Consider the following 18,610-nt stretch of genomic DNA (forward strand, 5'->3'; position numbering starts at 1 on the left):
TAGATAGATACTGGTCAGTTAGAGACAGTAGGATAGATAGATACTGGTCAGTTAGAGACAGTAGGATAGATAGATACTGGTCAGTTAGAGACAGTAGGATAGATAGATACTGGTCAGTTAGAGACAGTAGGATAGATACTGGTCAGTTAGAGACAGTAGGATAGATAGATACTGGTCAGTTAGAGACAGTAGGATAGATACTGGTCAGTTAGAGACAGTAGGATAGATAGATACTGGTCAGTTAGAGACAGTAGGATAGATAGATACTGGTCAGTTAGAGACAGTAGGATAGATAGATACTGGTCAGTTAGAGACAGTAGGATAGATAGATACTGGTCAGTTAGAGACAGTACTGGACAGTAGAGACAGTAGGATAGATACTGGTCAGTTAGAGACAGTAGGATAGATACTGGTCAGTTAGAGACAGTAGATAGATAGATACTGGTCAGTTAGAGACAGTAGGATAGATAGATACTGGTCAGTTAGAGACAGTAGGATAGATAGATACTGGTCAGTTAGAGACAGTAGGATAGATAGATACTGGTCAGTTAGAGACAGTAGGATAGATAGATACTGGTCAGTTAGAGACAGTAGGATAGATAGATACTGGTCAGTTAGAGACAGTAGATAGATACAGTTAGAGACAGTAGGATAGATACTGGTCAGTTAGAGACAGTAGGATAGATAGATACTGGTCAGTTAGAGACAGTAGGATAGATAGATACTGGTCAGTTAGAGACAGTAGGATAGATAGTAGGATAGATAGATACTGGTCAGTTAGAGACAGTAGGATAGATACTGGTCAGTTAGAGACAGTAGGATAGATAGATACTGGTCATAGAGATCTTCCTGGTCAAAAGACTTTTAAAGTTTTGGTCAGTTAGAGACTGAGTAGATAGATACTGGTCAGTTAGAGACAGTAGGATAGATAGATACTGGTCAGTTAGAGACAGTAGGACAGACTAGAGTATCACAGACAGTAGGAGATAATAGAGACAGTAGGATAGATAGATACTGGTCAGTTAGAGACTAGATACTGGTCAGTTACAGACTAGGATAGACAGACTGTCAGTATCAAAAACTGAGTAAAGAGTAACACAGACTGAGTAACACAGACTGAGTATCAGTGTGAAGACCGTACGGCCTGAAGGTGCCCACTAGTTGCCTGGCAACCCATCCACACTAAGCAAGTCTCAAACAGCCAGGTTGTTCTCTGACCAGTCAGTCAATCAGTCAGTCAACTACAACACAACTCAGTACAGTAACGTTACGGCAACAAGACACTGGGCCAACACGTCGCCATGGAAACACAGAAAGACACTGGGCCAACACGTCGCCATGGAAACACAGAAAGACACTGGGCCAACACGTCGCCATGGAAACACAGAAAGACACTGGGCCAACACGTCGCCATGGAAACACAGAAAGACACTGGGCCAACACGTCGCCATGGAAACACAGAAAGACACTGGGCCAACACGTCGCCATGGAAACACAGAAAGACACTGGGCCAACACGTCGCCATGGAAACACAGAAGCACAGCAGTCCAACCTTCTTATTAGCAGTCAAAGCTCTTCTTTTTTTTTCTTTCAACGGCGTTAAGGTCATTTAAAAAAATAAAAATAAACTATTGTCTAAAAGACTGTTAAATGTATCGATTTAAAAAAAAAATACATTTAAAGAAGCACAGATACTGTACCAAACTGTTCCACGACATCTAGTCACTAACAACACTGTGTTATAGTTAACTGGGGGCCCCAGAGTTATCCCTGATCATGTGACCTGACCAGGAGACACGCCAGGCTCTAGTTATATAAAAAAGGCAATGGTTTCATTTGATGTCCCCTTGCAGAGGAAAGTGTTAAGAGCCACATAAATGTGAAATATGTACATTTCTAATGTATTGTCCTGTGAGGAGACGGGATAAAAGGTCCACACTATAACCTACAGCACCTTCGGGAAAGTATTCAGACCCCTGGACTTTTTACACATTTTGTTACGTTACAGCCTTGTTCTAACATGGATTCAATTGTTTTTTTTCTCCTCTCATCAATCTACACACAATACCCCATAATGACATCACAATACCCCATAATGACATCACAATACCCCAGAATGACATCACAATACCCCATAATGACATCACAATACCCCATAATGACATCACAATACCCCATAATGACATCACAATACCCCATAATGACATCACAATACCCCATAATGACATCACAGTACCCCAAAATGACATCACAGTACCCCATAATGACATCACAATACCCCATAATGACATCACAGTACCCCATAATGACATCACAGTACCCCATAATGACATCACAGTACCCCAAAATGACATCACAGTACCCCATAATGACATCACAATACCCCATAATGACATCACAACACCCCATAATGACATCACAATAACCCATAATGACATCACAGTACCCCATAATGACATCACAGTACCCCATAATGACATCACAGTACCCCATAATGACATCACAGTACCCCATAATGACATCACAGAACCCCATAATGACATCACAATACCCCATAATGACATCACTGTGGGGTATTGCGATGTCACTATGGGGTTTTGTGATGTCACTATGGGGTATTGTGATGTCACTGTGAGGTATTGTGATGTCACTATGGGGTATTGTGATGTCACTATGGGGTCTTGTGATGTCACTATGGGGTATTGTGATGTCACTATGGGGTATTGTGATGTCACTATGGGGTATTGTGATGTCACTATGGTGTATTGTATGTAGATTGATGAGGAACATTATTATTTTTTTTAATCCATTTTCGAATATGGCTGTAATGAAACAAAGTGTGTTAAACATCAAGGGGTCTGAATACTTTCCAAATGCCCTGTATATAGTGAACTACTACCCCTATGGGCCCTGGTCAAGAGTAGTGCACTATATAGGGAATAGGGTGTTTCATTCAAAAAGGTGCACCAATGAAAAGGCAACTCCATATAAAAAATGGTCCCAGATCATGACAGGATGTGGTCCACTCTTAGCCTGGTCCAAAATCTGTTTGTAAAGGACCATAACAGGAAGTTGTCCCCCTCTTAGCCTGGTCCCAGATCTGTTTGTAAGGCTAAGAGTGGAGGCTAGTCCACCCTCTCTCCTTTACATCCCTGTTCTCCTCTCCAAGCCAAGCTCCAGGTTTAGCGTTGCACAATTCCCCTAATTCTCAGGTTTTCCAGAAATCCCAACCTCGAAGATTACCGTAATCAGAGGTGAATAAGTAGGAAATCCTGAGTTTTGCCACTTCAGGTTTCAGCTTCAGGTCAGGTTTCAGCTTCAGGTCAGGTTTCAGCTTCAGGTCAGGTTTCAGCTTCAGGTCAGGTTTCAGCTTCAGGTCAGGTTTCAGCTTCAGGTTTCAGCTTCAGGTCAGGTTTCAGCTTCAGGTCAGGCTTCAGGTCAGGTTTCAGCTTCAGGACTGTTCTGAATCTGAAGTCCTGTTTCAGAAACAGGGTTCCAAACATGGTCCAACAGGAACACAACAGGGTTCCAACAGGAGGAACACAACAGGGTTCCAGGAATGAGGAAATTGGGAGTCCACAACAGGAACACCAGGGTTCCATAAAGAGACTCCATTTTCTAAAGCGATCGCCCTATCAAATTGTTCTGTTTGGCTCAGTTGGTAGAACATGGCACTTGTAACACCAGGGTTGCGGGTTGGATTCCCGCTGGGATCACCCATAGTTTCTACACGCTACTGTAAGTGTTTGTTTCTAGCTTTGAGGCTATTAACCCTTAGATCTAATTAGCATAATAATAATAATAATAAAAAATCCTCATAAAAATCTGTCCGTTTATAAACGTGAGATATCTGTTGTTTTGTATCAGTCCACCGCATCCTCCGATGTCACACTTCTGCATCTGCAGTGAAAGAGATCGAGCGTTTGTTTGTTTCCCCGAACGGTTTGGGCCCAACAAGCGTCTTGGGCCCAACAGGCGCCTTGGGCCCAACAGGCGTCTTGGGCCCAACAGGCGTCTTGGGCCCAACAGGCGTCTTGGGCCCAACAGGCGTCTTGGACCCAACAAGCGTCTTGGGCCCAACAGGCGTCTTGGGCCCAACAAGCGTCTTGGGCCCAACAGGCGTCTTGGGCCCAACAGGCGTCTTGGGCCCAACAGGCGTCTTGGGCCCAACAAGCGTCTTGGGCCCAACAGGCGTCTTGGGCCCAACAGGCGTCTTGGGCCCAACAGGCGTCTTGGGCCCAGCAGGCGTCTTGGGCCCAACAGGCGTCTTGGGCCCAACAGGCGTCTTGGGCCCAGCAGGCGTCTTGGGCCCAACAGGCGTCTTGGGCCCAACAGGCGTCTTGGGCCCAACAGCGTCTTGGGCCCAACAAGCGTCTTGGGCCCAACAAGCGTCTTGGGCCCAACAAGCGTCTTGGGCCCAACAAGCGTCTTGGGCCCAACAAGCGTCTTGGGCCCAACAAGCGTCTTGGGCCCAACAAGCGTCTTGGGCCCAACAAGCGTCTAGGAACCAAACAAAACCATTTTGTCCAATAGAAACGATTGTTTTCGTTGAAAATGTTTTTTGAGCTACAGTGTCCTGACTAATGAGTAGGCCAGAGGTTCTCCCCTACAGACTATACGATCCTCCAACCAGAATTTATGGAAAAACCCAAAACTTCTGGTAAGTTTTACAGGAATTTCCCAATCCAGCTCAACCCTGGGACCACCAGGCCAGCCTACAGACAGTAAGGCATGTTGCCGTTCTGCCAGCGTAGGCAGGTGGGAGTGTTTGTACAGGCTGAAACGCTTGTCTCGTTAGCATTTAGTTAGCATCCACTATGGGAATCCCCATAGTGTTAGCATACCGCTAATTTGGCTATTTAAAAAAAAAAAAAAAAAAAAAGTTTTATTTTCCATTAAGCGCAATGCCCGGTAATACCGTCTTAGGCTCCAGTATGGCACAACGATTTATTGCGTCTTGGGACCAAAATCACCTGGATACCTTGGGACCAACTCCCCCTCCCCTCCGACAGTGACCACATCTTGGGACCTCCCCTCCAAGCATCTTCAGTGCGTCGGCCATCTGTTCTGCAAGGGCCATGCTGCTGTCCCCTCCCCTGGGCCCAACATCAGCGTCTTCCCAACAAGCATCTTGGGACATCAGTGCGTCTTGGGCCATGTTGCTGTCTCTGGGACCCAACGCCTTGGGACACGCGTCTTGGGGAGTGTTTGTACAGGTGAGACGACTGGCTGAAGCGTTTGCCGCACTTGAGGCAGGCGTACGGTTTCTCCCCGGTGTGGACCCTGATGTGTTTCTTACAGTCGGTCAGAGTGAGGAAAGTCTTACAGCAGATACGACAGGCGTACTTCCTGGCTCCTTCCACCACCAGGACGTTGTGTTCGGACAGGGCCTTCTTACACTTGGAGAGGACGTCCGCAGAGGCACGGGTCAGCTGGGGGCGAGGGTGTGGGGCGGACGGGGACGAGGTGGGTGGGCCTGACTCGTAACCTCCCGAACCGTTCAGAAGCAGGGGTCCCCCTTCCACCAGACTGGAGGAAGACAGGGCGTCTTGGAGATGAACGACCCCCGTTTCTCCTCCTCCTCCGCCCACGTTGTCGTTTTTAGGTGCGATGCGTCGGTATCCAGGGAAGCCCAGGGAGCTCCCCCGAGAGGCGCGGGCCAGGGAGTGCAGACCCAGACTGGAGCGCTGGAAGTCCAGAGAAAACGGATCTGGGAACCCTCCTCCTCTGGGGTTTCCCAGTCCGTCATGCAGGGGACGCAGGAAGAGCGAATCTGCGTCTGTAGAGAATCCCCCGAGACCGTCGCCACCCAGCAGGTGCAGGTGGTTGGCCGACCCGGGACGGAGCATCGAGGCGGAGCTATTGGTTCCGGAGTGTTCCGGGCTCAGCAGGAAGCGATGTGTCGCTGCCATCGCCTCGCCGGTCGTCGTGTTGAGGAGGTCGTCGTCCCCGGCATCGACCCCCGACCCCCCGCTTCCGAAGACCTTGGCGCCGAGGAAGCTAGAAATCCTAAAACCAGACTTCCCATCAAGATGATTACTACAGCCAAAACCACCGCCAATCCCACTACCAAGACCTCCTTTGAGCAGGAGCTGGGAACTGGGCTGGAGAAGCTGTTGGTCAGAGGAGGAGAGACTACGGTCGCTGCTCTGTGGGCTCAGTTCTACCTTCTCTTCCCCTCCTCCTCCTCTTCCTCTTCCAGATCCCAGCTGGTCGCTACCCCGGATGGTGATGTCATCAGCTGGCTCTGGGGAGCTCAGAGGCTCACACTTGACCACCACCTGGAGCAGAGGATGAGGAGAGGAGAGAAGGAGGGGAGGAGAGAGAAGATAGGAGGGGAGGAGAGAGAAGATAGGAGGAGGAGAGAGAGGAGGAGGAGAGGAGGAGTGAAAGGAGAGGAGAGGAGAGAGGACAGGAGAGGAGGAGATGAGAGGAGTGGAGGAGAAGAGAGGAGTGGAGGAGAGAGAAGAGAAGAGGAGAGGAGGAGTGAGGAAAGGAGAGAGGACAGGAGAGGATGGGAGAGGAGGAGGACAAGATAGGAGAGAGTGGAGGAGTGGAGGAGAAGAGAGGATGAGAGAGGAAAGGAAGAAAAGATAGGGGAGGAGAGAGAAGGACAGGAGAGGAGGAGATGAGAGGAGTGGAGGAGAAGAGAAGAGGAGAGTAGGACAGGAGGAGATGAGGAGAGAGAGGAGAGGAGGACAGGAGGAGACGAGGAGAGAGAGGTGGAGAGGAGAGAGAGGAGGAGAAGATAGGAAAGGAGGAGAGAGAAGAGGAGAGGACGACAGGAGGAGTGAGGAAAGGAGAGAGGACAGGAGAGGAGGAGGACAAGATAGGAGAGAGTGGAGGAGAGAGAAGAAGAGAGGAGGACAGGAGAAGTGAGGAAAGGAGAGAGGACAGGAGAGGATGGGAGAGGAGGAGAAGTGAGGAAAGGACAGGAAAGGAAGAGAAGATAGGAGAGGAGAGAGACAGACATGAAGGAGGACAACAGGATATGACCCATTACTTTATCCAAGGTTGGGTTTAAACCCTTTATTTAACCAAAGGTAAAAGATGAATTAATACTAGACAGTTGTTTCATACATTGCTCTTTAAATGGGGAAGTATTCATCCCAAATGGCACCTGGTCTAAAGAAGTGCATTATGGGTCCTGGTCTAATGTAGTGCATTATGGGTCCTGGTCTAAAGAAGTGCATTATGGGTCCTGGTCTAATGTAGTGCATTATGGGTCCTGGTCTAATGTAGTGCATTATGGGTCCTGGTCTAAAGAAGTGCATTATGGGTCCTGGTCTAATGTAGTGCATTATGGGTCCTGGTCTAAAGAAGTGCACTATTGGTCCTGGTCAACAGTAGAGCACTATGGGCCCTGGTCAACAGTAGTGCACGATGGGTCCTGGTCAACAGTAGTGCACTATTGGTCCTGGTCAACAGTGGTCCACTATGGGTCCTGGTCAACAGTAGTGCACTATGGGTCCTGGTCAACAGTAGTCCACTATGGGTCCTGGTCAACAGTAGTCCACTATGGGTCCTGGTCAACAGTGGTCCACTATGGGTCCTGGTCAACAGTAGTGCACTATGGGTCCTGGACCCTGGAGATGCCATTTAGCAGAGTATCCAAAGTCATGGAGCATACATTCTGGGAGTGGAGAATCGAACCCACTATGGGTCCTGGTCAACAGTAGTCCACTATGGGTCCTGGTCAACAGTAGTCCACTATTGGTCCTGGTCAACAGTAGTCCACTATTGGTCCTGGTCACCAGTAGTGAAGATGACCCTAAACCAAAGATTAATGGGCCCTGGTCAACAGTAGTCCACTTTGGGGGTCAACAGTAGTGCATTATGGGTCCTGGTCAACAGTAGTGCATTATGGGTCCTGGTCAACAGTAGTGCATTATGGGTCCTGGTCAACAGTAGTGCACTATGGGTCCTGGTCAACAGTAGTGCACTATGGGTCCTGGTCAACAGTAGTGCATTATGGGTCCTGGTCAACAGTAGTGCACTATGGGTCCTGGTCAACAGTAGTGCACTATGGGTCCTGGTCAACAGTAGTGCACTATGGGTCCTGGTCAACAGTAGTGCACTATGGGTCCTGGTCAACAGTAGTGCACTATGGGTCCTGGTCTAAAGTAGTGCACTATGGGTCCTGGTCAACAGTAGTGCACTATGGGTCCTGGTCAACAGTAGTGCACTATGGGTCCTGGTCAACAGTAGAGCACTATGGGTCCTGGTCAACAGTAGTACATTATGGGTCCTGGTCAACAGTAGTGCACTATGGGTCCTGGTCAACAGTAGTGCACTATGGGTCCTGGTCAACAGTAGTGCACTATGGGTCCTGGTCAAAGTAGTGCACTATGGGTCCTGGTCAAAGTAGTGCACTATGGGTCCTGGTCAACAGTAGTGCACTATGGGTCCTGGTCAACAGTAGTGCACTATGGGTCCTGGTCAACAGTAGTGCACTATGGGTCCTGGTCAACAGTAGTCCACTATGGGTCCTGGTCAACAGTAGTGCACTATGGGTCCTGGTCAACAGTAGTCCACTATGGGTCCTGGTCAACAGTAGTCCACTATGGGTCCTGGTCAACAGTAGTCCACTATGGGTCCTGGTCAACAGTAGTCCACTATGGGTCCTGGTCAACAGTAGTGCACTATGGGTCCTGGTCAACAGTAGTCCACTATGGGTCCTGGTCAACAGTAGTCCACTATGGGTCCTGGTCAACAGTAGTCCACTATGGGTCCTGGTCAACAGTAGTCCACTATGGGTCCTGGTCAACAGTAGTGCACTATGGGTCCTGGTCAACAGTAGTGCACTATGGGTCCTGGTCAACAGTAGTGCACTATGGGTCCTGGTCAACAGTAGTCCACTATGGGTCCTGGTCAACAGTAGTCCACTATGGGTCCTGGTCAACAGTAGTGCACTATGGGTCCTGGTCAACAGTAGTGCACTATGGGTCCTGGTCAACAGTAGTGCATTATGGGTCCTGGTCTACAGTAGAGCACTATGGGTCCTGGTCAACAGTAGTCCACTATGGGTCCTGGTCAACAGTAGAGCACTATGGGTCCTGGTCAACAGTAGTGCACTATGGGTCCTGGTCAACAGTAGTCCACTATGGGTCCTGGTCAACAGTAGTGCATTATGGGTCCTGGTCAACAGTAGTCCACTATGGGTCCTGGTCAACAGTAGTGCATTATGGGTCCTGGTCAACAGTAGTGCATTATGGGTCCTGGTCAACAGTAGTGCATTATGGGTCCTGGTCAACAGTAGTGCATTATGGGTCCTGGTCAACAGTAGTCCACTATAGAGGGAATAAGGAGATATTTGGGATGCAAATGAAGTATTTCCTGTTAAAATGTCATTACCTGTCCCTGTTGCTCCCGTACTTCCTCCTCCTCCTCTTCCTCCGTTATCTTCACCTCCACCCCATCACCATGGTGACTCCCCCCATCCAGGGACTCCTTCCCGACACCCCCCTCCTCCGCCATCCCTTGCTCCTCCCCTTCGCAGCGTCCGCCGTCCGATTGGCTGGGCATCTGGGAGTCGTCCTGGGTCACGCCCCTACTAGGCCGGTGATCGCCGCGTCCAGTCTGGCCTCCTCCCCCGTCTTGTGGGAGTCGGGGGAGAGTAGTCCCACTTCCTCATCCCCGTGGGTTCCGGAGGGGCGGGGCCTCTGCCTGGGCCTGTCCTCAGATAGGCTAAAGCTCAGGGAGGGCTTTCTCTTGTGGAAGCGTCGAACGGGGAAGGAAGCTTTGTGCTCCACTACACCACTAATGCTAACACCATCGCTACCACCCCTTAGCCCATCCTCCTCCACCCCGCCCAGGGCAGAGCTCACCAGGCTTAGACCCAGCTGCTGCAGCAGGAACGACCGCTGGAGCCTGGACGTAGCAGCGTTAGCCGCCAGGTTAGCGTTAGCCTCTTGGTTAGCGCTAGCGGCTAGGTTAGCGTTAGCGGCTAACTCGGCGGTTGCCTGCTGCTGCTGCCTGAGTCTCTGCTGTTCTGCGTGGGTGTGTTGGCGGTGTTGTGTGGCCCGGTGGTCTGCCGGCGGGGACATGGGCATGGTGCGGGTGGTCAGGTAGTGCTTACAGGCCTTGACTACGGCGTTCAGGTGGAGGTGAGAGGCAGCTAGCAGCACGTCCATCACGTTGCTCTCTCCTAGCATCAGGGTGGAGGTGTACATCATGTCCACCAGGGCAGCAAACGCCTCCGCTGTCACCACCTGCAGTAACACATCATCATCATCATCATCATCATCATCACCACCTGTTGTAGACTCATCATCATCATCACCACCTGCAGTAACACATCACCATCATCATCATCACCACCACCTGTTGTAGACATCATCATCATCATCACCTGTTATAAACTCATCATCCTCATCACCACCACTCATCATCATCATCACCACCTGTTGTAGACTCATCATCATCATCACCACCTGTTATAGACTCATCATCATCATCACCACTCATCATCATCACCACCTGTTATAGACTCATCATCACCACCACCTGTTGTAGACTCATCATCATCATCATCACCTGTTATAAACTCATCATCATCATCACCACCTGTTGTAGACTCATCATCATCATCACCTGTTATAAACTCATCATCATCCTCAACACCCCTGTTATAGACTCATCATCATCATCACCACCTGTTGTAGACTCATCATCATCATCATCACCTGTTATAGACTCATCATCTTCATCAACCGTTACTCATCATCCTCATCACGCCTGTTATAGACTCATCATCCTCATCACCCCTGTTATAGACTCATCATCCTCATCACCCCTGTTATAAACTCATCATCCTCATCACCCATGTTATAGACTCATCATCCTCATCACCCCTGTTATAGACTCATCATCCTCATCACCCCTGTTATAGACTCATCATCCTCATCACCCCTGTTATAGACTCATCATCCTCATCACCCCTGTTATAGACTCATCATCCTCATCACCCCTGTTATAGACTCATCATCCTCATCACCCCTGTTATAGACTCATCATCCTCATCACCCCTGTTATAGACTCATCATCCTCATCACCCCTGTTATAGACTCATCATCCTCATCACCCCTGTTATAGACTCATCATCCTCATCACCCGTTAGACTCATCATCTTCATCAACCGTTACTCATCATCCTCATCACCCCTGTTATAGACTCATCATCCTCATCACCCCTGTTATAGACTCATCATCCTCATCACCCCTGTTATAGACTCATCATCCTCATCACCCCTGTTATAGACTCATCATCCTCATCACCCCTGTTATAGACTCATCATCCTCATCACCCCTGTTATAGACTCATCATCCTCATCACCCCTGTTATAGACTCATCATCCTCATCACCCCTGTTATAGACTCATCATCCTCATCACCCCTGTTATAGACTCATCATCCTCATCACCCCTGTTATAGACTCATCATCCTCATCACCCCTGTTATAGACTCATCATCCTCATCACCCCTGTTATAAACTCATCATCCTCATCACCCCTGTTATAAACTCATCATCCTCATCACCCCTGTTATAAACTCATCATCCTCATCACCCCTGTTATAGACTCATCATCCTCATCACCCCTGTTATAAACTCATCATCCTCATCACCCCTGTTATAAACTCATCATCCTCATCACCCCTGTTATAGACTCATCATCCTCATCACCCGTTACTCATCATCCTCATCACCCCTGTTATAGACTCATCATCCTCATCACCCCTGTTATAGACTCATCATCCTCATCACCCCTGTTATAGACTCATCATCCTCATCACCCCTGTTATAGACTCATCATCCTCATCACCCCTGTTATAAACTCATCATCCTCATCACCCCTGTTATAAACTCATCATCCTCATCACCCCTGTTATAAACTCATCATCCTCATCACCCCTGTTATAGACTCATCATCCTCATCACCCCTGTTATAGACTCATCATCCTCATCACCCCTGTTATAGACTCATCATCCTCATCACCCCTGTTATAGACTCATCATCCTCATCACCCCTGTTATAGACTCATCATCCTCATCACCCCTGTTATAACTCATCATCCTCATCACCCGTTAGACTCATCATCTTCATCAACCGTTACTCATCATCCTCATCACCCCTGTTATAAACTCATCCTCATCACCCCTGTAATAAACTCATCATCCTCATCACCCCTGTTATAAACTCATCATCCTCATCACCCCTGTTATAAACTCATCATCCTCATCACCCCTGTAATAAACTCATCATCCTCATCACCCATTAGACTCATCATCCTCATCACCCCTGTTATAGACTCATCATCCTCATCACCCCTGTTATAGACTCATCATCCTCATCACCCCTGTTATAGACTTATCATCCTCATCACCCCTGTTATAGACTCATCATCCTCATCACCCCTGTTATAGACTCATCATCCTCATCACCCCTGTTATAGACTCATCATCCTCATCACCCCTGTTATAAACTCATCATCCTCATCACCCCTGTTATAGACTCATCATCCTCATCACCCCTGTTATAGACTCATCATCCTCATCACCCCTGTTATAGACTCATCATCCTCATCACCCGTTACTCATCATCCTCATCACCCCTGTTATAAACTCATCCTCATCACCCCTGTAATAAACTCATCATCCTCATCACCCGTTAGACTCATCATCTTCATCAACCGTTACTCATCATCCTCATCACCCCTGTTATAAACTCATCCTCATCACCCCTGTAATAAACTCATCATCCTCATCACCCGTTAGACTCATCATCCTCATCACCCCTGTTATAAACTCATCATCCTCATCACCCCTGTTATAAACTCATCATCCTCATCACCCTAGACTCATCATCCTCATCACCCCTGTTATAAACTCATCATCCTCATCACCCCTGTTATAGACTCATCATCCTCATCACCCCTGTTATAGACACATCATCCTCATCACCCGTTAGACTCATCATCTTCATCAACCGTTACTCATCATCCTCATCACCCCTGTTATAAACTCATCATCCTCATCACCCCTGTTATAAACTCATCCTCATCACCCCTGTAATAAACTCATCATCCTCATCACCCCTGTTATAGACTCATCATCCTCATCACCCCTGTTATAGACTCATCATCCTCATCACCCCTGTTATAGACTCATCATCCTCATCACCCCTGTTATAGACTCATCATCCTCATCACCCCTGTTATAGACTCATCATCCTCATCACCCCTGTTATAAACTCATCATCCTCATCACCCCTGTTATAGACTCATCATCCTCATCACCCCTGTTATAGACTCATCATCCTCATCACCCCTGTTATAGACTCATCATCCTCATCACCCCTGTTATAGACTCATCATCCTCATCACCCCTGTTATAGACTCATCATCCTCATCACCCCTGTTATAGACTCATCATCCTCATCACCCCTGTTATAGACTCATCATCCTCATCACCCCTGTTATAGACTCATCATCCTCATCACCCCTGTTATAGACTCATCATCCTCATCACCCCTGTTATAGACTCATCATCCTCATCACCCCTGTTATAGACTCCTCATCCTCATCACCCCTGTTATAGACTCATCATCCTCATCACCCCTGTTATAGACTCATCATCCTCATCACCCCTGTTATAGATCATCATCCTCATCACCCCTGTTATAAACTCATCATCCTCATCACCCCTGTTATAGATTCATCATCCTCATCACCCCTGTTATAGACTCATCATCCTCATCACCCCTGTTATAGATTCATCATCCTCATCACCCCTGTTATAGATCATCATCCTCATCACCCCTGTTATAAACTCATCATCCTCATCACCCTGTTATAGATTCATCATCCTCATCACCCCTGTTATAGATCATCATCCTCATCACCCCTGTTATAAACTCATCCTCATCACCCCTGTAATAAACTCATCATCCTCATCACCCCTGTTATCCCCCATCCAACATTCATCATCCTCATGACCCCTGTTATAGATTCATCATCCTCATCACCCCTGTAATAAACTCATCATCCTCATCACCCATGTTATAGACTCATCATCCTCATCACCCCTGTTATAGATTCATCATCCTCATCACCCCTGTTATAGACTCATCATCCTCATCACCCCTGTTATAGACTCATCATCCTCATCACCCCTGTTATAGACTCATCATCCTCATCACCCCTGTTATAGACTCATCATCCTCATCACCCCTGTTATAGACTCATCATCCTCATCACCCCTGTTATAGACTCATCATCCTCATCACCCCTGTTATAGATTCATCATCCTCATCACCCCTGTTATAAACTCATCATCCTCATCTTAATCATCACCATCATCATCCTCATCACCCGTAATACTCATCATCCTCATCTTAATCATCACCATCATCATCCTCACCTCGCTGTCCAGTTGTATCATGTTCATGCTGGCGTCTCCCTGGGCGACGGTGAACAGGGCTCTGAAGTGAGTGCTGCAAGCCGCCAGCACCGAGCGGTGGGCCTTAAAATGGCGGCTGCCCACCACAATGACACAGTCACACAGCTGGCCGTGGACGCGCTGGTAGTTCAGCTGCTGGAAGACCTATAATAACAATATGAATCACGTGTGGCTCAGTCGCTAGCTAGAGCACGGCTCGTGGGTTCGATTCCCGCTGAGGCCACGCGTACATGTGAAAATGTAGGAACGCGCGACTTTAAGTCGCTTCAGACAAAGGCGTTTGCCAAATGGTCTATATTATATTATTATGAAAACAATACACTTTATTGTTAGAGCGTTTTCTTTTTCATTTACTGACAGAAATCATAAAGTTGTTTGCATTTTACCTGGTTGAAGTGGCCCGGGAAGTCCATGACCTGCATGGAAGGAGGGGGAGAGGAAGGGAAGGGGAGAGGAAGGGAGGGGAGAGGAAGGGAGGGAGAGGAAGGGAGAAAGGGAGGAGGGGGGAAAGGGAGGAGGGGAGAAAGGGAGGAGGGGAGAAAGGGAGGAGGGGAGAGGAAGGGAGGGGGGGGGAGGGGGAGGGAGGGAGGAGGGGAGAAAGGGAGGAGGGGAGAAAGGGAGGGAGGAGGGAGAGGAAGGGAGGGGGAGAGGAAGGGAAGGGGAGGAAGGGAAGGGGAGAAGGAGGAAAGGGGGAGGATGGGAGGGAGGGATGGGAGAGGAAAGAGAGGAAGGAAGGGGGAGAGAAAGGGAAGGGGGGAGAAAGGGAAGGGGGAGGATGGGAGGGAGAGGGGAGGGAGGAAGGAAGGGGGAGGAAGGGAAGGGGAGAGGAGGAAGGGGAGGGGGGAGGGAAGGGGGAGGATGGGAGGAAGGGGGGAGGATGGGGAGGGGAGGAAGGGGGGAAAGGGAAGGGGGAGGAAGGGGAGGAGGGGAGGGAGGGAGGGGAGGGGAAAGAGAGGAAGGGAGGGGGGAGAGAAAGGGAAGAAGGAGGAAAGGGGGGAGGATGGGAGGGAGGGAGGATGGGAGGGAGGAAACAGGATTGTAAAAAAAATCTGTTGTGTAATAAATGTGAGGAAAATGAGGTCCTCTTCCTGACAAAACCTTTGATTGATTAAAAAGTTAGCTTTAAATTGACTGTCAGTGGAGGGGACATTACAGTAGACTATGGTCAATGCTTTGAATATGACATGCTGTAGAAGGGCAGTAGCTACACTAGCTATCACAATTAATTAGTTGAATATATTAACAAATAGATCATAGATGTCTTGTTGAAGCTATTGCATAGACTATTCCACGGTTAAGTGAAAGTGGGGAACTAGTAACGATATTGAAGAGAATATGTCAAAAATGTGTGAAATGAAAGCCAGTATGTCTATGCGAAGACATTAGTCAAAGTACAAGCAAGGAAACTGTACAGTTTGACGTCTAGACACCTATCTAACTAAATAACTAGTGATATCTGTTAAGCCAAGCCGATCAGAGAGACTCTCCCCCTCCCCAGTCTGGTGAATACCATCATTGCTAAACTAAGCCAAGCTAAACTAAACCAAGCCAAGCCAAGCCAAGCCAAGCTAAACTAAGCCAAGCTAAACTAAGCCAAGCTAAACTAAGCCAAGCCAAAAGCCAAACTAAGCCAAGCTAAGCCAAACTAAGCCAAGCCAAGCCAAGCCAAGCTAAACCAAGCCAAGCTAAACCAAGCCAAGCTAAACTAAGCCAAGCTAAACTAAGCCAAGCTAAACCAAGCCAAGCTAAACTAAGCCAAGCCAAGCCAAGCCAAGCCAAGCAAACTAAAACTAAACTAAGCCAAGCCAAGCTAAACTAAGCCAACTGGATATTCAGTAAACTAATCAAGCTAAGCCAAGCTAAACTAAGCCAAGCCAAGCTAAACTAAGCCAAGCTAAAAGCTAAAGCCTAAGCCAAGCTGAAACTAAGTAAGCTAAGCAAGCTCAACCGCCAAGCTAAATAATAACTAAACCAAGGAGCTAAACTAACTAGCAAGTCAGCAACTGGATATTCAGTTATCTAGCTAGTTAGCTACTTGCTAACTTTTTGAGAAAGGCTGTGTTAAAAATAAATAACAGTGATTTGCGGTGAAGTATCTTAGCTAGCATGACCGACATGTTTTGGGGTTTTGTTTATAATAACAACCAAGGAGAACAACATCAGCTCATCGAAGTACAATTATTATGTTTGCTCGCTTAGGTGTACGGCTACAATGGCTAATGGCTAATGCTAACTACCTGTTATTATCATTAGCTAATGCTAACTACCTGTTATTATCATTAGCTAATGCTAACTACCTGTTATTATCATTAGCTAATGCTAACTACCTGTTATTATCATTAGCTAATGCTAACTACCTGTTATTATCATTAGCTAATGCTAACTACCTAGATAGATTTGCTTAACGTTATTATTAACATCTGTCAAGTCTCATCCCCTAGAAAGCAGCAAAGCAACAAAAAAAAAAAATGCAACATCGATATAACACAAATAAAACAATAAACATGATGATATAATACAACATAAACAGTCTAAAGCTAGCTTGCTAATGTTTAGCCGCCGGTTGGTTACCTTGTGTGGTGTTGTCGGTGCTCTACTCCTCCACGGGTCAGGGTGGACGGACCGGGGTTCATCAAGTCCACTCGACCGGACAGAAGGAGGACTTACCGACGGCTCGACGGCTCTTCATGGGCCGCTAATAACGCTTCTCCGGGTGCTCACAGTCACATTGGTCAATATGTGGGAAACCCGACTAGGTTTAAAACCCCCTCCAAAAAAAAAAAGGACACAGACACCAACACGGCTAAATAGCTATGACTCCATGTTGTTACTTTGAACGAATCTAAATTTAGTTTTTTTTTAACCCAAAGAGGGTCTTCTCAGGGAGGGGGTGCGGTGTCTGGAGCTCGATGGTGGATGTCCCCCTCCCCCTCCAAAAAGGACACAGACAACAACACAGCTAAATAGCTACGACTCCATTTTAGTTACTTTGAAATCATCTAAATGTAGGTTTTGTTACCCCCCCAAAACAGGGTCTTCTCAGGGAGGGAGGGGGTGCGGTGGCTGGGGGTTGATGGTTGATGTTTTTCCTCTCCTCCCAGACTCTGTAGGGGGCGCTACACTCCTATCAGCGCACCGTGTTAACGAGTTGCAGTACCACTCCTCGCCATCGGGTGTCGCTGTGGGTTTTTGTGTGTGTGTGTGGAGGGTGAATATATTTCCGTTTTTTTTTTTTTTAAGGTCCGCTGACTGACAACAAACATGGATGCCAACTGCACATTGGTTTGCTGTGAAGAGGAGAGAGAAGACGATAAAGCTGCTATTGGTAAATATGACTATTTATGTTACGGACTAATTATTCATTTTAAATACAAGATTGCAATTTTAAGCGTCTCCAATAATTGACAACACGTAAATCCACCCTGTTCCGTAGTACACGTGGGTGCGCTCATGTTAACGCAGTGACGTTAAATGTATAGTAACTTCGGGATTTTGTCATTGAAGTCCTTTATCTACTTCCCAAGAGTCAAATTAACTAATGCATACCATTTTTTTAAATGTCTCTGAGCTTTGTGGTGAGCATAGAGGGCACTATGGTATTGAAGGCAGAGCTGTGGTCGATTAACAGCATCCTCACACATACATACGCATTCATGTCAATCATCAATCCCCCGGGTCTTTCTCCTCAACAGTTCAGTTCTCTAACGGCACCCTGAGGAACACACAGCAGTTGGACTTCAGCTTCTATAAGAACGTGGACGAGACCAACCCTAGGAAGAAGAACCGACGCATGCTGGTGAGATAACTACGCCTGGTTGCCTCTAGAACGCTGATCTTAGATCAGTTTTAGATCTGTACCCAGGAGCAAAACACAGAGTTGATAAATATTATAAATAAAATTATAAATATTGAGTTTATAAATATTGGACATTTTTGGTAAAACAACATTCCTTCTTCTTCTCTCTGACACGTCTTCTTCCTGTGTGTTTTTAAGGCTACTTCTCTCTGACACGGTCTTCTTCCTGTGTGTTTTTAAGGCTACTTCTCTCTGACACGGTCTCCTTCCTGTGTGTTTTTAAGGCTACTTCTCTCTGACACGGTCTCCTTCCTGTGTGTTTTTAAGGCTACTTCTCTCTGACACGGTCTCCTTCCT

The 18,610-nt window shown here is 47.5% G+C and overlaps 1 protein-coding gene across 1 annotated transcript; it reads right to left on the reverse strand.

Moving 5' to 3' along the window:
* Positions 1-5,108: 5,108 nt before the first annotated feature.
* Positions 5,109-17,776, reverse strand: LOC118381872 (zinc finger and BTB domain-containing protein 5-like). The gene is made up of 6 exons (XM_052504883.1): positions 17,029-17,776; positions 14,844-14,873; positions 14,419-14,601; positions 9,555-10,211; positions 9,355-9,513; positions 5,109-6,281 (listed from the first exon to the last, which is right to left on the reverse strand). Exons 2-6 carry the CDS (start codon positions 14,868-14,870, stop codon positions 5,109-5,111), a joined length of 2,199 nt encoding a protein of 732 aa, XP_052360843.1. The 5' UTR covers positions 14,871-14,873; positions 17,029-17,776.
* Positions 17,777-18,610: the final 834 nt, after the last annotated feature.

Source organism: Oncorhynchus keta, unplaced genomic scaffold (genome assembly GCF_023373465.1).
Source record: "Oncorhynchus keta strain PuntledgeMale-10-30-2019 unplaced genomic scaffold, Oket_V2 Un_contig_20958_pilon_pilon, whole genome shotgun sequence".
NCBI classification, from domain to species: domain Eukaryota; kingdom Metazoa; phylum Chordata; class Actinopteri; order Salmoniformes; family Salmonidae; genus Oncorhynchus; species Oncorhynchus keta.